Source organism: Callithrix jacchus, chromosome 6, assembly GCF_049354715.1.
Source record: "Callithrix jacchus isolate 240 chromosome 6, calJac240_pri, whole genome shotgun sequence".
NCBI lineage: Eukaryota > Metazoa > Chordata > Mammalia > Primates > Cebidae > Callithrix > Callithrix jacchus.
This window is the reverse complement of record NC_133507.1, coordinates 162,765,474-162,789,953: the sequence shown is the minus strand read 5'-3', so window position 1 is coordinate 162,789,953 and position 24,480 is coordinate 162,765,474. Positions and strand designations below refer to the sequence as shown.

At 56.9% G+C, this 24,480-nt stretch overlaps 2 protein-coding genes across 19 annotated transcripts in view; one reads left to right on the top strand and one right to left on the bottom strand.

The window, feature by feature from the left end:
- Nucleotides 1-204: 204 nt before the first annotated feature.
- STK25 (serine/threonine kinase 25) lies at nucleotides 205-12,535 on the top strand. Of its 4 annotated transcripts, XM_078328998.1 has the most exons (13): nucleotides 205-348; nucleotides 649-778; nucleotides 3,917-4,086; nucleotides 6,292-6,522; nucleotides 7,186-7,242; nucleotides 7,667-7,775; nucleotides 8,533-8,690; nucleotides 8,780-8,965; nucleotides 9,155-9,300; nucleotides 9,568-9,682; nucleotides 9,952-10,023; nucleotides 11,077-11,213; nucleotides 11,861-12,535. In XM_078328998.1, the coding sequence occupies exons 5-13, from the start codon at nucleotides 7,207-7,209 to the stop codon at nucleotides 11,898-11,900; spliced, it is 999 nt and encodes a 332-aa protein (XP_078185124.1). In that variant the 5' UTR covers nucleotides 205-348; nucleotides 649-778; nucleotides 3,917-4,086; nucleotides 6,292-6,522; nucleotides 7,186-7,206; the 3' UTR covers nucleotides 11,901-12,535. The 4 variants fall into 4 exon arrangements, with proteins under 4 accessions (XP_078185124.1, XP_078185123.1, XP_035162257.1 ...); XM_078328997.1 differs by lacking the exon at nucleotides 3,917-4,086 and having other exon boundaries at nucleotides 205-286; XM_035306366.3 differs by lacking the exon at nucleotides 3,917-4,086.
- Nucleotides 12,536-12,702: 167 nt separating this feature from the next.
- FARP2 (FERM, ARH/RhoGEF and pleckstrin domain protein 2) overlaps nucleotides 12,703-24,480 on the bottom strand; it is a 147,233-nt gene continuing 135,455 nt past the window's right edge. For 6 of the 15 annotated variants that reach the window (XR_013519199.1, XM_078328993.1, XM_054258375.2 and 3 more), the window contains 9 exons: nucleotides 21,989-22,057; nucleotides 21,198-21,287; nucleotides 16,958-16,978; nucleotides 16,652-16,734; nucleotides 15,507-15,625; nucleotides 14,996-15,159; nucleotides 14,426-14,533; nucleotides 14,026-14,177; nucleotides 12,703-13,485 (listed from right to left, as the gene is read on the bottom strand). Coding sequence is in view for 10 of the 15 variants with exons in the window: in XM_078328993.1 (XP_078185119.1) it covers nucleotides 13,377-13,485; nucleotides 14,026-14,177; nucleotides 14,426-14,533; nucleotides 14,996-15,159; nucleotides 15,507-15,625; nucleotides 16,652-16,734; nucleotides 16,958-16,978; nucleotides 21,198-21,287; nucleotides 21,989-22,057 (915 nt within the window). In the remaining 5 variants the exon portion in view is untranslated. Of the gene's footprint in view, nucleotides 13,486-14,025; nucleotides 14,178-14,425; nucleotides 14,534-14,995; nucleotides 15,160-15,506; nucleotides 15,626-16,651; nucleotides 16,735-16,957; nucleotides 16,979-21,197; nucleotides 21,288-21,560; nucleotides 21,755-21,988; nucleotides 22,058-24,480 lie in introns of those variants that run through there. The other 9 variants (XR_013519198.1, XR_013519201.1, XM_078328994.1 and 6 more) reach the window with 2 other exon arrangements.

Genomic DNA, 24,480 nt, shown 5'->3' with positions numbered 1-24,480 from the left:
AGTCCGAGCCTTTCGGGAGCTGGACTCGGGCTCCCAGAGAGCCTCGCTGCGCGCATGCGATCCCCGCCCCACCGCGCGGCCTGCCGGGACTTGTAGTCCAGTGCCAGCAGGCTTCCGGGGCTGGAGTGGGCGGTAGGACTCCAAGTCCCAGAGAGCCGTGCGCGGGCCTCAACGCTAAGCACCGCCCTCGTCGTCGCCTCCTCTGAGCTTTCTCCGGTCGCCGCCGCCACCACCGTTGCTTCGCGGGCTGGGAGGCCCGGCGTCCGCGGGCGAACGGAGGCTGCGGGTGGGAGCCTTCGCGGGCACTGCAGAGCGGGCCGGGGGAGTCCGGGATGGAGCCCCTCGGAGGTGGGCTCGCTGCCGGGCTGGGAGCCTGCGGCGAGTGGGGAGGGGGCGGAGGGAGGGGACCGGGGCGGGGCTCGGTGGCGGGGGGACACCGGGGCGGGGGCAACGGGAGGAAGCAGCCTCGGAGGACGTGGGGGCGGGGATGGGAGGGGCGGCGAGCCCCGGGGCGCCTGGGCCTTAGGCCCGGGCGTGGCGGGGCGGCGGCCTGGGGGTCTCCCGGGGCCCCCCTCTGCAGCCCGCCGCCCCGGAGCTCGTTCTCAGATGACTGAAACGGGCACCGAGCGCTCCTGCTGTCCCTCGCAGTGGACTGACGCGGCAGGGGCGAAGGAGACGGCTCCGCGCCTCCTGGCGGGATCCCGACGCCTCCTGGGGCTGCCGGCGGAGCGTCTGGGGCGGCGCGGCCATGGCTCATCTCCGGGGATTTGCCAACCAGGTGAGGAGGGCGCAGGTCGGGAAGGCTCGCCGTGTCTCACCGAGGGGCGCCAGGGTCTCCCGGGGGGTCGGGGGGTGCGCCACGCTGGGGCGGGCCGTGGGGTGGGGAAAGGAGCGCGCGTCGTGCGCCCAGCAGAGCGGTCCCGAGGTGGGCGCGGGGCGGGGTCCTGCCGTGCGCCTGTGGCGTTTCGCGTGGCGGAAGCTCGCAGGCCTCTGGCTGGGATCCCGGTGGCTCCGCCTGTGCGAGGGTGGTGGAGGTGCGTGGAGAGACGTCCGCTCGGGGACAGGGCGCTGCCCCCAGCGTGGGCGGGAACCTCACGGCAGCATCCGAAGGCAGTGGAGGGTCAGCGTTGGGCTGGGCAGGAGCGGAGGGGAGACCCTGACGGGCGCCGAGGGGCAGGGAATGTGGCGAAGCGGGTCTGAGTGGGCCGGTGCGGGCTGCGTGCCGGGAAGCGGAGGACACGTGTGTGCTTTGCCCAGGGGAGGGTGAGAAGGCTGCTCTGTGCAGAACCGTTTCGTACCCGCTCCGGGCGGCTCCCCAAAGATGAGACTCGTCTCTTCCTTCTTTGGATTCTGGTCATTCCCACCATGGAGCCACTTTGAAGCGTCTGGCCTTGAGTTTTAACGGGTGGCCTCAGAGGGACCCACCACAGCGAGCCCTGGCAGTGTGTGCCAGGAAAGGAGGGTGGGGACAGCCAGCCTGGGGCCTGGGGACTTGCACCTGTACCCCTTTCCACTTTTACATCTTAGCTGTTTGGTTTTGCTCCCCTTGAAGCCTTGGCTCTGTTGAAGGTGTTGAAATCGCCGCTAAAAAGTGTGGCCCTCCTTGCCCCCTCCTGTGTGAATCCTTGCGAGCTGGGCGTGCTGTGGAACAGGAAGCGAGTCTGTCCGCACAGGGGCAGGAACTGGAGCCAGAGCTGCTCTGGAGGAAACCAGGCCAGCCTAGAGACCCGGAACACCATGTGCAGCTGTTGGGCCAGGCATCCCGGACCTGCTGTGGTCACAGATGGGGACTGGGGCATGCTGACTGATGCCGAATTACGCTAACAGATTTTTGGTTTGCTTTTGACATGCTGTATCTGGTAACTTACATGACTAAGGGGCTGGGAGAAAAATCTGCCACCAGTTAATTTTTTTTAATTAAAAAAAATTTTTTTTTTTGAGACAGGGTTTCACTCTTGTTGCCCAGGCTGGAGTGCAGTGGTTCAATCTTGGCTCACTGCAACCTCTGCCTCCCACATTCAAGCCATTCTCCTGCCTCAGCCTCCTGAGTAGGTGGGATTACAGGCATGTGCCACCACACCCAGCTAATTTTGTATTTTTAGTAGAGACGGAGTTTCACCGTGTTGATCAGGCTTGTCTCGAACTCCTCACCTCAAGTGTTCTCACCTTGGCCTCCCAAAGTGCTGGGATTACAGGCGTGAGCCACCATGCCCAGCCACCGGTTTAAGAACTGCGGAAATGGCTCCCCTGGGTCCTGGGATGAGAAATTGGAGCTCTGAGGTACCCTGTTGGTCGTTGGTGTGATCAGACCCAGGGGAGGGAGTGCAGGCACACTGGAGAAGGGACTCTAGAGGTAGGAAACACCTTTTGTCCTTTTAGGGGTCCCTCTGTCCTAGGCTGGAATGAGAGACTTGACTTCAGATAGTGGCAGGAAACCTGAGGGGCTGTGGTTTTCTCCTGAGATGGTTGCCATGGTGTCCTGAGCCCTGTGGGGCAGCCCCTTCATGGGAGAGTGAGGTACATTCCCCCTGCAGCCTGTGCTTCTGCCTTAGGCTTCTTGCCTCTGCCTAGCCAGTTCCTGCCTGGCCCTGGAGGGCCCGAATGGCTGTGGGGTGCCAGAGCACTGTATGGTCGCTCGGCTACTGCCTCTCAGGTGGCATCTGGGGATGTCTCTGGTGCGTGTGCTGGGCCACTCCTCTTGTTTGTGGGGCAACACTAACAGCAGACACACGGGCAAGTGGAGGCCGCACACCTGGCAGCGCAGGGCTGATGTGAAGAACAGGTGTCCACCGTCAGAGTCAGCTGAGTGGCCTGAGTCATCCAGACCACAGCTGTTATATCCAGAAGAGGGTTCTCAGCCTCCGTGGCAGGGTCCCATTCCCCCCTGGGATGTCTTTGCAGGACCAGGATCACAGCCAAGAGGGTTCCTATCACACAGTTTCTGCTTGGGCTGATGAGCCCTGGCTCTGGCTTAGGGGTCTACTGTGCTCTCCTGCTCTGAAGCACTAGAGGTTCTGAGTGCCCACCCAGGGCTTTCCTTTCTTGGGCTGCTGTGGGGGAGCAGACTCAGCTCCAGGCCCTGTGTGGGGAGCAACATGGCCTCAGCAGGAAGCAGAGCAGATCAGGAGAATGTGGCCTCCTGAGGCCGGGCCTGTAGGCTAATGGGTTTAGTGGAGCTGTGTCCCTGGGCCCCAGTAAGTGCTGATGGGCTGAGCAAACAAGGAGGATTTGAGGCCCCTTTGGGCCTGCGGGGGAGGAGCAGGCAGAAGGGGGGCTGCTGCTCTGGATCACCTGAGGTCAGGAGTTTGAGACCAGCCTGGCCAACATGGTGAAACCCCGTCTCTACAAAAATAAAAAAAAAGAATTAGGTGGGCATAATGGTGGGTGCCTGTAATCCCAGCTACTCGGGAGGTTGAGGTGGGAGAGTTACTTGAATGCGGGAGATGGAGGTTGCAGCGAGCTGAGATTGCGCCACTGCCTTCCAGCCTGGGCAACAGAGTGAAACTCTGTCTCAAAAGAAAAAACAAAGAGAAAAGGGGCTGCTTCTTAACTTGGTCCTGCACCTGGCATCCAAGACTGGGCCTCCACCAGAAATGGAGATGGCACTCTCTATGGCAAGCGGGCGATGTTTTCACACTGACCGCTTACGTGCGACGGCCTTTGGGCGGATGAGCTTACGCTTTGACATGCACCTGTGGTCTCAGCTACTCTGGAGGCCAAGGAGACCTGCCTGGGCAACACAGCAAGACCCCCATCCCCCAAAAAGAAAAAAAGATGGCATGTCCTCGGTTGACTTTCCTTTCAGATAGGTGCTGATTCTGATTTGATCTGTGCTGCCCACCCCCAACCTGGAGACAGCTGAGCACCCGGGACTTGTCAGCCACGCTGGAGTGAATTTTTCCTGGCTTCTCTTTAGAACATGTCAGCAGCAGTGGTGGGGCTGGGGACACAACTCACCTGGGCCAGCACGACCGGAGGGACCCCAGGCAAAAGTCAGCTCTCTCTATCCGGCCGAGTTTCTTGACCTTGGCTTCGGGGACTCCTGGTAGCAGTGGGCTCAAGGCACCCCTGCTGTCACCTCCATGGGTACTGGCTTTAGGACTGGGCTGGTGGTACTGATGAGGGAGTGAGAGAGGTCACTTTTGACTGGACCAACTGTCTCAACTGGTCAGATGTTTGGGCTGAGCCAGGGTCTGTGTGGACACTGCATCTGGCTGCTCTGGCTGCTGCATGCAGGCCACGTGCTAACAAGCCAGCCTTGTGGGGAAGGGTTAGGTGGCCTCTGGCCCTTCTGCAGCCGCCTTTTCTTCTCCAGAGTTCTGTCACCTCGGGGTCTGGCAGGCACTAAGAAAGGGATATGTAGCAGCATGTTTCAAGATGGGGGCCTGTGTGCCGCCTCTTCCACCCTCCTGGTTACAAACCTTGGGAGGGCAGCTAATTGGCAGTTTCACATGGAAATGTCGCCTCAGGCTGGCACAATGTCCAGTCGGCCTCATCCAAGTGCTCTGCTGGACTTGGGCCGGGGGCAGCCCCAGCACACAGGTGTCCAGAGGATGAGTGTGAGGGCTGTTTGTGGTGCACCCCATCCTTCTTGGAGGGCATGGTCTCCCCAGGAACGTGGAGGGCACCCCCAACCCAAGGACCTGTCGTGTGTCAGCAGCAGAATGAGTTGGGCCTCAGTGTTTTTGTGGCATAGTCACTCTGCCTTTTTATGCTTTGCTACACTAAATTGGCATCAAGACCCTGTCATAGGGGAGGGGTTGGGCATGGTGGTTCATGCCTGTAATCCCAGTACTTTGGGAGGCCAAGGTGGGCAGATCACCCGAGGCCAAGAGTTCAAGACCAGCCTGGCCAACATGGTGAAACCTTCTCTCTACTAAAAATACAAAAAATTAGCTGAGCATGGTGGCGCACGCCTGTAATTCCAGCTACTCACGAGGCTGAGGCAGGAGAATCACTTGAACCCAGGAGGCGGAGGTTGCAGTGAGCCAAGATCGCACCACTGCACTCCATCCTGGGTGACAGAGTGAGACTCCCATCTAAAAAAAAAAATGTGGGTGGAGGCCTGAGGACATACCTCTGCTGGCTTCCCCTGGACTCTGGGCCACAGACCAGGCACTTTCCACACCAGCGACTCAGAAACTTTCAGGCTTTGCTTCTTTAGATCTGAGGACTGTGAGGCACACCAGTTTCTAACTCTGTGCCGGTGTAGCTGTCGGGAGACTGATTTGGGAGTGAGGAGGCCCTTTCTAAGTCTGTGGCTTTCAGGAGTGAAGGAGAACTTGGTTAACACATACCGAGGTCTGAGGTTTTTGATGAGTTCGTTTATTTTTTTATTTTTTTTTGAGATGGAATTTTGCTCTTGTTGCTCAGGGTGGTGCGTCCTAGGTACAAGTGATTCTCCTGTGTCGGCCTCCTGAGTAGCTGGGATTACAGGCCTGCACCACCACGCCTACATTTTTTTGTGTTTATTAGAGTCGAGGTTTTATCGTGTTAGGCTGGTTGCAAACTCCTGACCTCAGGTGATCCACCCACCTCGGCCTCCCAAAGTGCTGGGATTTCAGGTGTGCACCGATGCGCCTGGCCTGATGTTTTTTTTTTTTGAGATGGAGTCGCCATCTGTCACCTAGGCTGGAGTACAGTGGCGCCATCTGTGCTCACTGCAACCTCTGCCTCCCGGGTTCAAGCAATTCTGCCTCAGCCTCCTGAGTAGCTGGGATTACAGGCCTGCACCACCACACCTGGCCAATTTTTTTTTTTTATTTTTAGTAGCGACGGGTTTTCACCATATTGGCCAGGCTGGTCTCAAACTTTTGACCTCAGGTGATCTGCCCACCTGGCCTTCCCAAAGTGTTGGGATTACAGACATGAGCCACTGTGCCTGGCCCTGATGAGTCTATTTTTTTAGTAGTTTCAGATTTATAGCAAATTAAGTTTCCAAATCCACCCTCATCCCATGGGGCCATTAGCCTATTAAGATCTCTCACGGGGCTGGCCTGCCATTAGCCGGTAGGGTTAGATGAGGCCTGTCATCACCTAAGGCTCCTGGTTTCCGGCAGGGTTCATTGAGTTGGCCTGGCCTCCTTATACTTTCTGGGGACTTTTTCCCTTGCATGGAAGTTGTTCAGGTTTCAAACAAAAGGGATAAAAGAAGAAAGCAGAGAAGAATTGAGGTGCGCTCTCTCGGGCTCCGCCTTCCTTACAGGTCCCTCCCCATCAGGGCAGCCTCTGCCTGTCCCCCGCCTGCCTCTTGTGACCGGCACTGTCTGCCCTCTCCCCACTGGCCCACAGCACTCTCGAGTGGATCCGGAGGAGCTCTTCACCAAGCTCGACCGCATTGGCAAGGGTTCGTTTGGGGAGGTCTACAAGGGCATCGATAACCACACCAAGGAGGTGGTGGCCATCAAGATCATCGACTTGGAGGAGGCGGAGGATGAGATTGAGGACATCCAGCAGGAGATCACCGTGCTCAGCCAGTGCGACAGCCCCTACATCACCCGCTACTTCGGCTCCTACCTGAAGGTGCCTGTGGGAGGCGGGGGCCCTGCTGGTGCTGTGCCTGACCCTCTTCCATGTCAGAGGGACGGAGTGACATGCCAGGGTGGGCTAGTGGGGGAGGGCGCAACGCAGCCATGACAGTGCACACCCTCCAGGAAATTGCCCCAGGGCAGGTGGGGTATGAGCAGGGTCCAGGAGGGTAAGTCGGCTCTGAATGACCATTGGGGCCCACTTGCCTGCCTGTGGGAGTGGCATGAGGGTGCTCCTAGGAGTACTCTGGGGGGCCCCTGCCAGCAGTGGTAAGTGGGCCTGTGAGGGGCAAGTGATGGGTGGTGCCCAGGGTCTGGGGTGTAGTGAACGCTGTGCCCATCCTGCCCAGGATGGTGGGTATATCGGCCTTGTGTCTGCCAGGCATTCCTTCTTCCCAGCCCTGCAGCACTCGGTCAGCAGCCTCGTTTTCAACAGGGTCTTGGTGAAGTGGATTCGATCGGTCCTCCTAGTATCTGTACAGGGGTGTGGCAAGAGGGGAGATGGGCAAGGCCGAGGGAGCCCTTTCCTGGTTAGGGTTCCTGGCAAGGGTGAGACCGGCGGGGCCTGGGCCCTGGCTGACTCTGGCCTGTGACTCCTACCCCGGAGTCTGCCCTTCCTCCTGCTGCCAAATGCTGATGGGCTTGTCTCCGGTCCCAGAGCACCAAGCTGTGGATCATCATGGAGTACCTGGGTGGCGGCTCTGCGCTGGACTTGGTGAGGCCATGGTTGTGGGGGGTCATGCAGTGCCCGAGTCCCCTGCCCCTCAGACTCATGGGCTCCAGGGGCCACCTGTCTCGTGTCATGCTGAGTTAGGTGTTAGTTAGGAATCGTCTAAAGCAAAAATGAACTGCCAGCCGCACATCTGCCCAGTTGGTGCTGAAAGGGGTCCTGGCCTGTGGCAGTGGGTGGGGACAGCACGCTGGGAGATGGCTGGGACCCTGTTTTTCTGCTACACGACAGTAAGGTGAAGCTGGCTTATATGCTTTAGAATGAGCCTCCACTACCCCACTCCCATCTGAGACTTAGTTCTGTTTGAGAGGTAAAGGAACATGAAGCCCCCAGCTCTGCAGGGACAGCCCTCCCCCGTCAGAGGAGCCTGGGGTGGGAGCTGAGGCCTGCTGTCCCACCTTCTCTCCAGCTGAAACCAGGCCCCCTGGAGGAGACGTACATTGCCACGATCCTGCGGGAGATTCTGAAGGGTCTGGATTATCTGCACTCTGAGCGCAAGATCCACCGAGACATTAAAGGTCCTGCTGGGGTGGATGTGGCTCTTGTATTGTCCTGGGCCCCGCTGACCTCAGAGGCTGGGGCCTGTGAGGGGCAGGTGGCTGGTGGTGCCGGGGTCTGGGATATAGAGAACCCTGTGGCCCCCCTGAAACTGAGCAGTGCTGTCTTGCTCCATTTCCAGAAGATGCTGCTCGTAACGGTTTCCCAGTACGCTGAGGAAACCAGCTGTGCACCCAGTATAGGAAGGGGCCACACTTAGATGGAGTTGTTGCTTCCCGCCTGTGGCCCATGGTATAATGGCAGGTGTAGACTGAGTAGCCTTGGCATGTGGTCTGGCCCTGCTGAGTGCAGACGAGAGGCTGGGCCAGCCCATGGGGAGGGACTTACCACTGGCACCGAGCCATCTGCCATGTAGGGGACGAGTCTGGTGGAGCGAGGGGCTTCCTGGCAGGCCTGTGTTGTCCACACCCTGGGTCAGGGTCACCTCTGCACTGGCCCCCAATGGGTGAAGTAGCTCTGTTGTTGGGATTTGTTGTAAAGGCCAAATGCAGGCAGAGCCCTGGAGCTCAGAGTGGGAGCCCTGGGCCTCCTGCTTGGCACTGCCCCAGTGGCCCTAGGTGGCCCTGGGTTTGAGAGTGGCAAGGGGGGCTGAGGTCCTGAGGACAGCTTTTCTGCACCCTGGGAGGCCAGGTGGATGGTACCCTGGCCCTTCTCAGGGGACCCTGGGTGGAGCCATGTGGAGCCTGGGGTGACACCTGCCTGTCCTGTGTCAAGCAGCTGCCAACGTGCTGCTCTCAGAGCAGGGGGATGTGAAGCTGGCAGACTTTGGGGTGGCCGGGCAGCTCACAGACACGCAGATCAAGAGGAACACGTTTGTGGGCACCCCCTTCTGGATGGCGCCTGAGGTCATCAAGCAGTCCGCCTACGACTTCAAGGTGGGTGCAGTGGGCGGGCGGGCAGGTGCGGGCTCCGGTGCACCTGGCTCAGGTGCTCAGGGCAGTGACAGTCCTTGTGTTCTCTCCAGGCCGACATCTGGTCCCTGGGGATCACGGCCATTGAGCTGGCCAAGGGGGAGCCTCCAAACTCTGACCTCCACCCCATGCGCGTCCTGTTCCTGATTCCCAAGAACAGCCCACCCACCCTGGAGGGCCAGCACAGCAAGCCCTTCAAGGAGTTCGTGGAGGCCTGCCTCAACAAGGACCCCCGATTCGTAAGGCCCGCCTTTGGCCCTCCACATGGAGGAGGGAGGGTGTCTGCTCAGTGAGGGCAGCACAGCCCGGAGGCCTCAGCACCGCAGCCTCATAGCTGTGAGGACCCGCTCCGGTCCAGGCTGCCTCATGTTCGCTTCCCTGAGGCAGAGCCTGGCTGGCCTGGTGACCTGTGTTCTGACCCCCCACAGCGGCCCACGGCCAAGGAGCTCCTGAAGCACAAGTTCATCACACGCTACACCAAGAAGACCTCCTTCCTCACGGAGCTCATCGACCGCTACAAGCGCTGGAAGTCTGAGGGGCATGGCGAAGAGTCCAGCTCTGAGGACTCGGACATGTAGGGGCCTGGTTTGTCCTCATGGTGACCCTAGGTGCTTTGACGGGGGTGGTCCCCACTCCAGAGCAGGTGTGGGTGCTGGGGTTGTGGGTGGCCAGGTGTGGTGTGGGGCAGGGACCCCCTCAGGCTGTGCGACAGGGCCTGCTGTGGCATCTGCTGGACGCCATGGCCTGGCAAAGCCCCACCAGGTGCCATGAGGTGTGCCCTGAGGCTCTCGTGCCTCCTGCCCTCTCCCCACTGGCCCTGGTAACTCCTCATCCTCTTCAGTGATGGCGAGGCGGAGGACGGGGAGCAGGGCCCGATCTGGACATTCCCCCCCACCATCCGGCCAAGTCCACACAGCAAGCTTCACAAGGGGACGGCCCTGCACGGCTCACAGAAGGTCTGTCCCTGGCCTGGCCTCTGCCCCATGTGCATGTGCTAGGAAGATGAGGGACTTATTTGGAGCCAGATTTGTGAGGGGAGGATGGGAGTCACAGGAGCCTGGACTCAGGCCATCTGGGTTGCTTGATGTTTTGGAGCCAGTCCTGGGCGTGTGCCTGACAGGCTGCTCCCAGCCTCTGTCCCTTTAAGGCCAGAGCCTGGGCAGGGGTGGGAGTGCCCTGCCTGCTGCCCGCACTGCCCTGCTCACCCTGGGCTTCACCTCTGCAGCCCGTGGAGCCCGTCAAGAGGCAGCCAAGGTCCCAGTGCCTGTCCACGCTGGTCAGGCCCGTCTTCGGAGAGGTGAGGATGGGGCTGGGGCTGGGCTTGGGGTTCCACCAGGGACAAGGCTGTGACACTGTTCCATGAAGTTGTCTCCTCATGGTGTCATGGGGAAGTTTCAGTTTCTAGGTTTCCTGCAGCTGATTATGGGCTGGGTTTTCTGGGTGGAAGGAGCAGAATCTGCTGCGGTGACTCCTTTTGTGCTCCCGGGCCTGCCCGTGTTCTCTGGGTTCCCAGGGTGACTTATCTTCTTTGAGTGCAAACGCAGTTGACTCTTCTATAGAGAAAGTGGAGAAGGTGTAGTTGGGGTCCGTCACAGGGCAGGACCTCCCTGCTTAGTCATGTGACGCTACATCCACGTCACCTCCTCATGGGCAGTCAGCACTATCCCCAGAAATGTGATGCAGCCAGGATCTCTGCCCACGGCTTGGCCAGTGGGCTTGGGCGCAGGTGTGCCCTCCAGGAGCCCCATTGGAGCCTGGGAGGGAGGATGAAGGATGTTGGTGAGAGGTGGTGACAGCAGAGCCTGCCTGAGGATGGCAGAGGGTGCAGCATAGTCCAGGGACATTGGCCCCAGGTCAGCGGGAAGCAGCCACTCAGGCCCAGGTCCTGGGCAGCCTACGGATCTAGTCACAGTTCCCAGAGGGTGGGCGATACCCGGTGACAGGGGCTGGTGTCCTGATGGCGGTCAGATCTGGGGTGTGTGTCAGTGGCCTGGTCATGCAGTGAGCTCTGGGAGTTTCTGGGCTTCATGTTTTTTTGGGTCTGATTGGACCCATTCAGTGGCTTCCATGACCCTCAGCGGGGAGGAAGCCATCTGGTCTCCTCCTGACAACCGAGGCCTGAAACTCCCTGGAGTGCAGACGGAGGGTAGGGGGTGTGGGGAAGGACCAGTAGGGTTCCCATTGGCAGGGTGGGGGCAGAGGCGTCCTTGGGCCGCCTTCCTGGCTTGCTGAAGGGCTCCTGGATGTGGGTGTTAGGCGAAGGCCCTGAAGGCCTCTAGCACAACTCTGGCCCAGCAAAGAGGCGGGCTGTCCTGGGGTCCTCGGTCAGGCATGCCTGGTCTCTCCACAGCTCAAAGAGAAGCACAAGCAGAGCGGCGGGAGCGTGGGCGCGCTGGAGGAGCTAGAGAACGCCTTCAGCCTGGCCGAGGAGTCCTGCCCCGGCATCTCGGACAAGCTGATGGTGCACCTGGTGGAGCGAGTGCAGAGGTGAGGGCGGCCCTGCCCTGGGGTCGGGAGAGCGTCCCCACCAAGAAGCAGCTGGATGTGGGGGGAGGTCCAGCAGTCACTTGTGGGCGTGGCTGCATTTGGCACTGTGTGGGTCCACTTCTCTCTGGGAAAGGGTGGCGTGGCATCCTCTTTCTTGTTTGGACGCAGCTCTCAGGGCTGGGAGCCTTTGGGGCTGGCCACAGTGGGAAGGGCCTTTCCGGTCTTAGTGTCTCAGGGACCTGGCCTCAGTGGCCACACGGCCGTCCTCGGCTGGCCTCTGCCTCTCCACCTGGTGGCTCCCAGGAGCTGCTCTGACACGCTAGTAGCGAAACATCAGAGCTGCCCCTGTGCTGGCTCGAGTCAGCAAGGGACAGGGCAGGACAGATACTGGGTCCCCCACCGCCCACTGGGCTTAGGGTCCAGCCACCGCGCCGCTGGCAGATGCACCAAGTCCTGGCCCACACACAGTGACCCCTTCCTGGCACCCCTGGGCAGCAGCTCTCAGGGTGGGTCTGGGCCAGTCAGTGCTGCTCCTGAGACCCTGTGCAGTGGCTTGTCAGGGCTGCCACTGCAGACTGCACACCCAAGAGGCCTTCAGGAGCCTGGGCACAGAGGTAGACGCACAGCGGTGGGCTCTCTCTCTGCAGGTTTTCACACAACAGAAACCACCTGACATCTACCCGCTGAAGCACACTGCTGTTCAGAGAGGGGACAGAAGGTCCTTTGTTTTGTTCTGAGCTCCGTAATAACTGTGCTGACTTGGAAGGTGCCCCATGCTGTGTCGTGCCTGCAGGGACACATCAGATCCTGTGGGCCTCACCTGCCAGGTCACCGTCTCCTACCCCTGCACTGTGCTGTCCTGCACGTCAGGGGATGCTGCTCCACGTGCCCACTGCCCCGCTTCCGCTCCTGGCCCAGCAGTAGAGTCCACAGGGGCTCCAGCAGCCGGCAAGGCCCTCGTGAGTTACGCCTGGCTCTTCTGCAGACTCTCACAGCCCCATGGCTGCTCAGACCAAGGAGCAGAGCAACTATCAGGGCAGCTCTGCCTCCTCCTCCCGTGAGGTGGGGAGAGGCAACGGGGCAGCCCAGAGGAGTGCCCTGGCCACTGTCCTCCTGGGGCCCATCATGGCCACAGATTTGCCCTGTGGTGTTGGATCAGGTACCGTGTCTGCTCATAAGTACTTGTGTCATCCAGAATGTTGTTTTGTTTTTTAAGAAAATGGAATTTACTTGTTTCCTTAATATTCTGAGGTTAATATGTTAGTTTTCATAGAACACTGAGAGGCCCCTGCCACTTTCAATAAAGACCTGACTTGGAGACATGCAGGTGTGTGGCGGGGCCCAGGCCATGCGGGGCTGCTGCGTCCCTGGTCCCGAGTCCTCATCACAGCACGCGGGGACTGCAGCCCAGTCCCCCCTCGGAACTTCCCTGTGACTGATTCCTGGGTTTTGCTGACACTGGAAGGAGAACAGAGCGAGCAGAGGAGTGTGCAGGTGGGGGCAGGTGTTTTTAATCGTCAGACGTGTGAACAAAGCGGTCGCCCATTTACTTCCCACCAGAAGGAATGCTGGGCAGTAATAAATTAGAGGACCCCACCCTCCCAGGGCACAGGGGGACTTTGGCTTCTGCTTCTCCAGAGGTTACGTGGGGAACAGGCGTGGCTTCTGCCAGACTCTTGTGTAGCTGTGACCTGCAGGCCAGGCCCCTGGGGCTGCCAGTTGGTTCACCAGAGGGAAGGTCAGCACGGCTGTGCCACGCTTCTCTGAGAGGGTCCTGGCAGTGGGTGTGCAGGGCACACGCAGGGTCTGCTTTCCAGTGCTTGCTCTAGGCCAGTCCTCAGCAGGCACCCTGCTTGGGGGAGAGAGGGCAGGGTGTGCCCAGAGCGGTGCTCACGCCCTGTCTGTGTCTGAGCCAGGGGCCTGGGGCTTGAGTAGCACTGAGCTTTCCCAGGGCCCCAGATAGCTGCCGGCATGCGCTAGGGCTTGAGGGGCAATGAAGCCCCTCCAAGATGCCATCACACAAGGCCCACCCACACTGTCAGTGCCAGTGGGAATCCAGTGCCAGCCCCCATAGCCCTTTCCCATCTGTCAAGAAGCCTCAGGACAGTGGCCGCCTCTGTGTCCTTCCGTTCTTGGTAGTTGTGTGCAAACCCTGGCACCTTGTCATTCCTTCTTCTCCCTGACCGTCCCCTCCATCCCTGAGGAGGTTCGGGGGCTGCCCTGCACGATGCTCCCGGTCGAACTGCTGGCCCCCTCAATCACCTCCATCCACCTGGAGAGAGGGCATCCATCAGAGCAGTGAGTGTGCTGTGTGCAGACACTGTCCCAAGAACAACCCAGGGTATGGGGCAGGCAGAACAAAAGAAGGGTTAAAAACCTGGGGCAGGCATGGTGGCTTCTGCCTGTAATCCTAACACTTTAGGAGGCCAAGGCGGGAGGATCACTTGAGGTCAGGAGTTTGAGACCAGCCTGGCCAACATGGTGAAACCCTGTCTCTACTAAAAATACAAAAATTAGCTGGGTGTGGTGGCATATGCGTGTAATCTCGGCTACCCGGGAGGCTGAGGCAGGAGAATCGCTTGAACCCTGGAGGCGCAGGTTGCAGTGGACCGAGATTGTGCCACTGCACTCCAGCCTGGGCTACAGAGAAGGAAAATCTGGAGGCCCTGCCCAGGCCTTCCTTTCTCGGATCTGGAAGGTTTGCTTCCAACACCATGATGAGTACAAATGGGGGAGCTGAGGAGACACCCATGTTCCTTGGGGCCCCAGTCAGGCCTGGCTAGCTGACCAGGGCCACCTCCTGCAAAATTACCTTTCAAATGTGTACTTGCTCTCAGCCCGGAAGAAGTAGACGTGGGATTTGAACTGGAGCTTGAAAACATAGTCTTTGTGTATGCCATCGGCCTCCCTGGGGACACTCACACTGTAGCCCAGCAGCGGGAGGCTGGCCAGTGGGTAGTCATCCTGGAAGAAGCACAGGGATGTGGGTTCCAGAGGCTTGGTTGTGCAGCAGGGAGGGCCCATTCCTCTGCTAATTGCGCCGTGGTGGCACGTACAGATGCCGAGGGAGCCAGCTTCCCTGTTCCCACGGCATGGGGTGTGTGGGCAAAGCATGGGAGGACAGAACCCAAATGCAAAAGGGCCACAGCTGAGCAGGGTGAGTATCCACCAGCGTCACCTGCATCCGGCTCCACTGAAACCCTGCCTGGTACCTGGTGAGTTTTGTAGAAGAACAGACAGAAGTTGGTAAAGACGACCCAGAGCTTCTGCCAGCCATGACTGTTTTTGAACTTTCTTAGCAGATATCCTGAAAGCTGGTTCTGTCGATAAAGGAAAAGCACAGGTGCGTTAACCAGGACCCGCAGCCCCATCTGCCTGGGGCCTTGTGGGAGTGGGTTTGCTCCCCAAGACTAACCACCTGCAGGATTTCTCTGGCCAAGACCTTGACTCAAGCCCGAGGTGAATGGTTTCGGAGGCACCGGGAGGGCTGCCGTGGGGGATGTGTTTGGGAGGGCTTTTCTCGGCTCCACCACATACCAGCTCCAGGCCCCAAGGACACACCCTGCCTGCTGGACTTCGTCAGACCTGAAACGCTCTTTTCAAACAGGATTTGAGTGGACGAGGGACTTTCCATACCAACTTCTACCAAGGGGAGAGTAGGAGGCAGCTCTCTGGGGCCAACCCTGCCTACCAGTCCCCTCCTGAGGCCCCCTCCTCAGCAGCCAAGTGTAGAGAAGCCAGGAAGCTTCCAGATGCACTGAGGGGTGCTCACAAGGTTGTACCTCGACAGCTGCACTGTGGTCCGCCCTGGACACGCTGGTGTTCCGGTACCAGCACACGTGCACTGTGGTGTTGGCCCGGTGCTGGCCTTGCCCCTCCAGGAAGCTGCGGGCACCCCGAGCGTCCTCTTCTGACTCCTGCTCCAGAGATGCCTCGTTTGGGGATCCTGGGGAGAAGTCAGCAGTGTCTAACACGGGGGACCCCCCTGCAGCCTTTGCTTACCAGATGTTTCTACCCCTTGAGCTCCTCTAGGGTTGCTCTGGGAAATGGGGAGCCCTTGATGCTAGACCAGCGGCTGGCAGAGAACAAGACCACACACACATGCTTCTGCCCCAGCAGCCCGATTAACCCCTCCTCCCGCCTGGACATGAGGCGTAGCCTGGAACGTTCCTTGTGGAAGGAAGGGGCTTGTGTGGGAGCTTAGCAGGCCAATAGTGACGAAGGAAAACAATTTCCATAAAAAGCCTCTTTAGGTGTAGAGGGGTCTCCTGGGAGGTCATGGCCAGCACTCACTGGGGGGACGAGTGTACACGGTGCTGCCTGGCAGTGCAGGGGCTGTGTCACTGCCACTCTTGGCTGCTTGGATGGCGGCGTTCAGGTCCAGCATCCACTTCTCCTTCTCTAGCCGAGTGCTGCAGGGAGGAGGGCGAGGCTCAGTGGCTCTGCTCTCCTTGGTGTGGGGCCCCAGCCCTCGGGAGGGTGAGCCATCAGGGCACCTGTTCTCCCACTTTCTGCTCTGCCCCACTCAGGTGGAGAGGACTGTGGGAAATGTGTCCCCTCCAGCAGGAACAGCAGGGAGGAGAACTGAGAGGGCCTTGCCTCTGCCTGACCCCAGGGTGCTGTGACAGGGCTGGGAGGCAGGGCAGGGCCCCGGTGCTGGAACGGTGTCTGCAGAGGCCTGTGTTCCTGAAACAATGTCCTCTACATCTCTGACGCTGACACGCAAGATGGGCCCCGGTTCACTAAGTGGACATTTCCTGGTGGGAGCTGAGTGCCCTGTGCTCTCTGATGCTGGCCAGGGCACTGCAGAGTCACAGCTGAGACTCCTCGCAGAGCACAGTGCAGTGCTGGTGACCACGCAGGGTTCCCTGCTTCCTGGCCACCAGATGAGCTCAGTGTCATTTTTTTTTTTTTTTTTTTTGAGATGTAGTTTTGCTCTTGTTACCCAGGCTAGAGTGCAATTGCTCTGATTTGGCGAGGAGGGAGCTGTTTGCACTTGCTTCTGTCTCATGCAAGTCTGTACCTCACTGGAACTGGGGGGCAGGGTTCTCCTGGGCTGGGTGTGGCCCCCCTGCTGGGCTTTTGACCACTAGCTGCTGGCACTTGACTTGAGGGTTGGGAAGCGCGTATGCCCTGGGACACCACAGGAACCTGCCCACTCACCCACCCTGTCTTTGGAGGCACTGTGAACTGGAGGGCAGAGGGAGCAGCTTCACAGCACTGGGGCCTACACTTGCAGGGGTTCTCTGGGTCAGCAAGCAGCCCTTCCCTACAAGGGCGAGGCTACTCCTTGGTTGCATAACTTGGAAACAGAGCTCAGAGTCAAAGGGGGCACCATGAGGCTCCATGACCTCTCAGAGGACTCGGAGGCTCATGGGAAGGAAGTCCCCACCCCACCATCCAGGGCTGCTCAGGATGGCGACGTGGAAAACCCTTACCTGGCTGCCACCACGATGGTTTTCTGAGCTGCGTAGATGGTGAAACAGTGTGGAACAGACCACTCGTTCTCACTTTCTTCCACCTGTGGATGGGAGAAAAGGTCCAAGCCTTGTGAGCAGGAAGGAACTGACAGCCCAAGCCTAAGCATGACACATGAATGCTGGCAATGCTAGGTGGGGCTTGTCCAGTGCTGTCTAAGTGCACAGAGACTCTACAAGAGGCCAAGGAGGACACTGGCATCCCTGCGCCATGGCAGCTGCACCCCAGGGGGTGAGCCATGGGCCAGAGGGCACCCAACTACTCACCGGGGGGTCCAGTACTATTAGCTGAAAATCAAGCAAAGGAAAAAATGTTGAGCATTGTCATTATCGAAAAGGTAGTTAGACAATTCACTTAGGAACCAGAGATCAAAACCCAAAAGAGCTAGATTCAAAGAAAACCATTGGGGATTAATTTCAGTTATAAGTGGTAAGATGAAATGATTCCAGAATAAAACATGACCAAATCCAATCTAAAAGCACATACAAGGAATTTTCCCATGACCAAGTGAGGTTGTTTTGGGAATGCAAGGATGGTTCAGCATTAGAAAGCTGACTGACAACATTCATCCTACCAGAAGTCAGAGAGAAAAAGGGCAGTCAATTCTCTACATGCTGAAAACGCCTTTGCCAAAACCCAAGGTGTTATTTCTGATAATACCTCTTAGAAACAAAAGGAAAGTGTGCTAATGTGATAAAGATGATCTTTTCAAGCAAAGAGCCATCATCCTTCCCTTAGCAGTCAAACACGGGCCAGCCCTCTGTCCGCAGGACCAGCCAGGTGCCAATAACTCCACAAAATGGACAGCTTCCCTGTGCAGAGACCAACCAGGCCTGTCACTGGACATAAAAAATCGGTCTCCACATAAGCAAGGGCAGGCAAAACACTGTCCAGATAGTCTTCCCCTAAGTTAACACCTACATTTAATGCAATTTCCACTGAAATCTCCATGATGTTTTTGGAAAGAATTTGTCCAATAACTTAAAAGATGACTTGGAAGAAGTAAATGCTTGAGAAAAGCACGTTTTTTAAAAGGAGGCAAATAACGTTTTTTAAAAGGAGGCAGAATAAGGGCTTGAACGTGTTCACCCAAACAGGGACCATCTCATATGACACCACTCATTAGCGTGGACTGTGGTGGGCAGCAGTGATGGGGCAGAAAGCCCAAAACAAACTTAAGTGAAAAGACAAAAGCTTCCATTTGATAAGAGAGTCTTAGACATCAGTGAGAAAATGGACTCAACAAATAATGGGGAGAAATCCCAATCTAGTATCTATCACAACAAATTCCAGGCAGATTAATTAAATGAGACAAATGAAACCACAAAAAGGTGCCAATCTAATAGTGGCGTGGGGAGAACTTCCTGAGCCCACGCAAAGGATGGAAACCCTCAAGGAAAAGAGCCAAAGCTGACCCTGCCAGATCCTGCTTCCTCAACGTTATGATGGTGTGAAAGTGATAAGCATTCAGCAGAAGCAGCTTCGAGTGGCCATACCGTTCTGTTTTACTGTCAGTACAGTATTCCATCAATTATGAGAGTCAACGCTGTGTTACAAAATAGGCTCATGTGAGACGATTTTACCCAGCTGTAAGGTACTGTATGTTCCAAGCACACTTAGCGTGGGCTAGGCTAAGCTATGATACCAGATAGCTGAAGTGTATTAAATGCTTTTTCTTTTCTTTTTGAGACAGAGTCTTGCTGTGTCCCTCAGGCTGGAGTGCGATGGCGTGATCTTGGCTCACTGCAACCTCCGCCTCCCAGGTTCAAGTGATTCTTGTGCCTCAGCCTCCCAAGTAGCTGGGACTACAGGAGCGCGCCACCACGCCCAGCTAATTTTTGTATTTTTAGTACAGACGAGGTTTCACCATGTTGGTCAGGATGGTCTCAAACTCCTGACCTCGGGTGATTCACCCACCTCAGCCTCCCAAAGTGCTGGGATTACAGGTATGAGCCACCGTGCCCTGTTAAATGCATTTTTGACTACGATATTGTCCTCTTATAATGGGTTTATCAGGGCATACCCCATCATAAGTTGAGGAGTGTCTGTAGACTAAATGTTTCAGTTCACTCCTTCAACAAGCATTTGCTGGGTTCTCTGTAGGTGCCAGATGCTATTCTAGGGTAAGAGAAACAACCGATCAAGACGGAGTTAACATTTTACAAGGTAAAACCAAATTGCTGGCCAAGTGAAAAGGCAGTTGTAGCTGGGAAAATAATTTGTGACTTAACAGCGTTGGGGAGCATTTTCACCACATAAAGATGTTACAAATGTGTACAAAAAACTCTCAGACCAGTGGAGATCAGAGTGACCAGCATGCTGAGTGATTCCCGAGAGGAAAGGCACAGAATGGCAGGACACAGGGACCCGGCTGGCCTCACCGACAGTCCACAGGAATGCAAAGTGAAATGATGGGGCTGCTCACCTCACCCAGTTGGGCAGAGTGAGAGAGACAGGTGCCAGCACTTTCCACAGCAGAGGGAAAGATGCATATTTAGACCTGGCCCCTGCGGTGGGCAGCTCAGCTGGCACAGATGCTCCAACGGCAATTCAGCAGGAGCGCCCAGAGCCATCAACACCTTTGCCCAGACAAAGCCACATTCAGCAATTGAAGGAGAAAATTAAGGACGCGCAGGAAGACAGAGAAGACCCAGCAGCATCACGGCCCTCAGCGACCAGCCACAGCCGGGCATGAACTGGGGCTGCTGTGACAGGAAAGAAAACCAGTGCCCTGACAAGGCAGCCTGGGAGATGGCGCCTATGCGGCAGACACCTGCAGCCATCACCGCTGAGTGCCACAATAATGAAGGAGTTTTTTTTTGATGGGGTCTCACTCTGTCACCGAGGCTGGAGTGCAGTGGCGTGATCATGGCTTAAGCGATTGTCCCACTTCATCCTCCCAAGTAGCTGGGACTACAGGCACATGTCACTATGCCCAGCTAATTAAAAAAATTTTTTAGAGATGGGATTTCACCATGTTCCCCAGGCTGGTTTCAAACTCTCAGCTTCAAGCAATCCTATTGCCTTGACCTCCTAAAGTGTTGGCATTACAGGCGTGAGCCACTGCACCTGGCCAGTGATGAGTGATTTCTACCTTACACTTCCAATTATTTTGTTCTATAATAAAGGTGTAATTTGTAAACCATACTTTAAAACACATGGGGTCTGCTTCCAGTGGTGGCAGATGAGCTAATTCAAACCGACTTCCTCTTGCTGAGAGCCTGAAAAATGGAATTAAATTGTACAAACCCCTGTTGAGGGTTTTGGTGCTCATTGTCAGGAGGAGGCAGTGCAGAGGGATGGAAGTGAACAAGACCCTTGAAGAAGGAACAAGGAAGATCCCAGGGAGGGAGGACCCCAGAGTAAGGGAGGACCCCCGGAAGGGAAGATCCTAGGGAAGGAGGACCCCAGGGAGGGAGGACTCCAGGGAGGGAAGACCTCAGGGAGGGAGGACCCCAGGAAGGGAAGATCATAGGGAGGGAAGATCCCAGAGATGGAGGGATGATCCCAGGAAGGGAAGATCCCAGGGAGGAAGGGAGGACCTGAGGAAGTGAAGATCCCAGGGAGGGAGAGAGGACTCCAGGGAGGGAATATCCTAGGAAAGGAGGACCCCAGGGAAGGAAGATCACAGAGAAGGAAGACCACTGGGAGTGAAGAAAAACCTCAGGGAGGGAGGGAGGGAGGACCCCAGGGAGGAAAGATTCCAGGGAGGGAAGATCATTGAGAGGGAGGACAACAAGGAGGGAGGGGGGACCACCTGCACCACCGTAGTCACCAAGGCAAATAAGCCAAGAGGGATAGGGCAGAGCTGGGGATTAGAGCCCCTATCCATGGAGCCCTGAGCAGAAGGCCTGGCAGGGCCATGGGGAGAGACAGTCACTGTGATGAGGTGTCCCGGACTGATGGCACATCCTTATGGCAAGTCCTGGACTTGGCTACCTATCTGTACCATTCCAGGCCTAGTACGGGACACACTCAGGGCAAGTGGACAGAGCCTCTAGAGCTGCATAAAATTCTCCCCGTGACCTGAGAACAATATTTTCATCAACCACAAAAAGCATTAACCCCAAAGGACAAGGTTGAGAAACTGGATCATGCTAAAATGAGGAATCTCTGCTCCCATCCCAGGCATGTGCCTACATGGCACATAGGGTGGTGTAGATGGCACACAGGTGGCACAGCCTGAGGAAGACACTGCTGCACAGGCTCTGAGCTTGCAGGGAGCAGGCCTTGTCCAGCCAGGTGCTGACAGAGACCACAGGCTGAGTCCAAGTTTCCCTGGAAGGGAACCAGGGGCTGGAGACAGGGCAGTTTGAGCATCATCAAGGACAATGACCACGAGGGTCAGAAAAAACCAACAAGAAATGCCCAGCGGGTGCTCCCCGTGCAGCCACTCGGTGGGTGCTGTCAGCCTGGCTGGGTTAGGGTTTGCCTCTGCAGGAGAGGGGTGGGTGGCGCACAGCCCAGCACCACGAGGGAAAGGCAGGCAGGGTACGGGGCACTCACCAGCATGCCTCGGAGCGGGAGGAGGCCCCGGATTCGGAAGTGGCTGGTCCCTGCGACTCCTTTGCTTGTATACAGCAGCATGTCTGAGAACTGAGAGGCAGCAAGTTTGACATCCATGAGCTTCACAAGCAGTGTCTTAATCAGACCAACTGGGACTCTGGCTGCTCATCATGTGGACATCAGATCTATTCAGCTTGCTGGAGACTTTGGCAAAGATGGGACTTTTATTCATTCATTTGGTCATTTTTGACCGGGGGCAGGAAGTGGCCACAGGACCCAGTGGATGTGCTGGGTTGACTCCCAGCCAACGTGGCTGAGAAGCTGGAGGCAGTAAGGAATTCTGGCTGGTGCTGACTCAGTTACCTCCTCATCCACATGGTTCAGGCTGGAACCCACTAACTGGTGGGAAGAAGGACATGCTGTGAGGGGCTTCTGGGCCAGCAGTGACACCGTCCCGACTGGCCACTGGGCCGACAGTAGCACCTTCTTGCAGCCACATGTATGTGGACTTTCCAGTTTTTTGGCTTCTGTTCGCCCCACAGTCAGGTGCCCAGAACCTGGAATGAGGAAGGAGGCTGGCCCCGGGGTAGGTAGAGAAGCTGTTTGCTGCTGCTGCTTCCCACTCGGTGACCCTCCCCTGGCCCCATCTGACTCCACCGCTACCCACTCGAACCAAAGCGTCCAGGTACTAAACTACTCAGAGGCCAAGGGGCTGCTGCTGCATGCCGTGTCCCTAACAGAAGTGCTGCCCATCAGAACTGAAGCCCGGGTGGAGTGGGGAGACATCCTACCAGAAAGAACATCCTCTGCTGCAGGCCCTTCTTGGTGAGCTTGTGAAGGCAGCCCTCACGGATGAACTCCTGAAAGACACGGAGACAGAGTCCCCTCTGACCTGGCTGAGGGCAGATGGCGGACCCTCGCTGGCTGGGCTGAGGGTCAGGGATGGCTTTGAGGCCACCTGTGCCCCTGTGGCGCCTCCCAGTGGGGTTCCTCTACCCTCAGCAGCGCCCTTGGTCACCAGGTCCTGTCTCTGTGCTGACAAAATCAGTCCCCAAATTATCTGCGGAGCACCCACCCTGGGCTAGGAGCCCTGGGTCCCTGACACAACCAAAGAGGTAAAGCCCGGGGTGCTCCTGCCGAGAAGCCTCTGGAAGTTTCAGGCACAAAGATGTCATTTGAGATCAGCTTTCAAAAACTGGACAGGAGCAGGTTTGAGAATGGGAGGAGGAAAGGAGGGTCCTCCTAGGTGTTCGAATTAGCCCCCACCCCCACCCCAGGCTTGATAAGAAAAAAGAATCCTGCCAGTGTCAGACACCTGCGTAGATAGGCTAAGTGACAGTCCTGGGAGCCCCTCAAATTCCTGACCTGGGCTTCTCTGGAACCCTTCCACCATCTGTTTCTTTTAGACAAACAGGAGGAGGAGGAGGAGGAGCAGGTGCCTGGAGAATATGCCAGAGGCCCGCCAGTGTGAGCAGCCCCAACATACTGTGTGAAGGCGCAAGGAGTAACACATGACACGGATAATCCTCATGGACATTCAGGATGGAAACCCAGCCCTAACAGAGCCGTGCATCCCACACAATGAGGAAGGCAGTCACGTGGATGCGTTTGCATAACTGGATGGGGCGGGTGACTAAGCTTGTGGCTCTCACTCCAAACCTGCCCCCAGCCTTGCTCTGAGAGGCCACAAGGACATGACAGGGAGCCCTGGAGACCCCATGCTAAGGTCCCTGTGAGCTGCTGGCAGCTGCTTGGCCCCGGAAGTGGCAGTTCCTTCCAGCCACAGGCAGCATCATCACCCTTGGAGACCCCAGCACTGGCTGAGCAGCAGCCCCTCTCTGGAGCCCCTCCCAGGCTGTGCATCCCAGATCCACAGGGCACCTTCTCCTCTGTGCACTCGCCCCGCTGCCAGCTGTGAGCCTCAGCGGCATGGGCCTCTGACCAAGCTGTCAAGTTTGTTCCCAGCCCTAGGGTGGTACCTGTGGCTCACAGTTCTGCCACGTCCCTGACACTTCACAGTTCTTTTAACCCTTTAGCACCTCATCAACTTTATGTGTGGTTAAGAATCCTTGCTATTACATCTTCTGCTCAAATAATTGGTATGGTTTCTGTCTGTTGACTGACACACATATTTAACTCAGGAGGACCAGAAATCCTGAGCTATACAGACGTGACTTTAGAGATTTTGGGTAATAATAACAAGTCATTTGAATGTGCACAGCATCTACTTGATGCAAGGACCAGGGCTGAGCAGCTGACATAGATTCCTTGTTCATCCTTGAGACCTCCTGCCTCAGAGAGGGCACACAGCCTGCAGGCCACACGGGAGAAGTGGAGAGCCCGGGTTTCACACTTGGCTCAAAAGCCCACACCTTGGCCGCTGTCCTATGTAGCTACACTCTCATCTATCGCTTTAGTGACCGTTCCCTGGGCTACCATCGATAAGACCCTGCACAGAGATGACCAGGAGAAACACGGTGTGTGACATGAGTGCTACTTCCAGGAGTTCCCGGCCAGCAGCCACAGCTGCAAGCTACGCAGTCAAGGAGAGAAACAAGGAGTTGTGGTCCTAGCACCCCATCAAAGCGCAGACTTCCCAAGTGGGGAAGGGTCCTGTGTACTCCAGGATAATTCATTTCTCCAAGCTTGCAGCTCCACACGTTCAGTACCTTCTAACAAAGCGCAGCTCCACACGTTCAGTACCTTCTAACAAAGCGCAGCTCCACACGTTCAGTACCTTCTAACCAAGCGCAGCTCCACACGTTCAGTACCTTCTTCTAACAAAGCGCAGCTCCACACGTTCAGTACCTTCTTCTAACAAAGCGCAGCTCCACACGTTCAGTACCTTCTTCTAACAAAGCGCAGCTCCACACGTTCAGTACCTTCTAACAAAGCGCAGCTCCACACGTTCAGTACCTTCTAACAAAGCGCAGCTCCACACGTTCAGTACCTTCTAACAAAGCGCAGCTCCACACGTTCAGTACCTTCTAACCAAGCGCAGCTCCACACGTTCAGTACCTTCTAACCAAGCGCAGCTCCACACGTTCAGTACCTTCTAACCAAGCGCAGCTCCACACGTTCAGTACCTTCTAACAAAGCGCAGCTCCACACGTTCAGTACCTTCTAACCAAGCGCAGCTCCACACGTTCAGTACCTTCTAACCAAGCGCAGCTCCACACGTTCAGTACCTTCTAACAAAGCGCAGCTCCACACGTTCAGTACCTTCTAACAAAGCGCAGCTCCACACGTTCAGTACCTTCTTCTAACAAAGCGCAGCTCCACA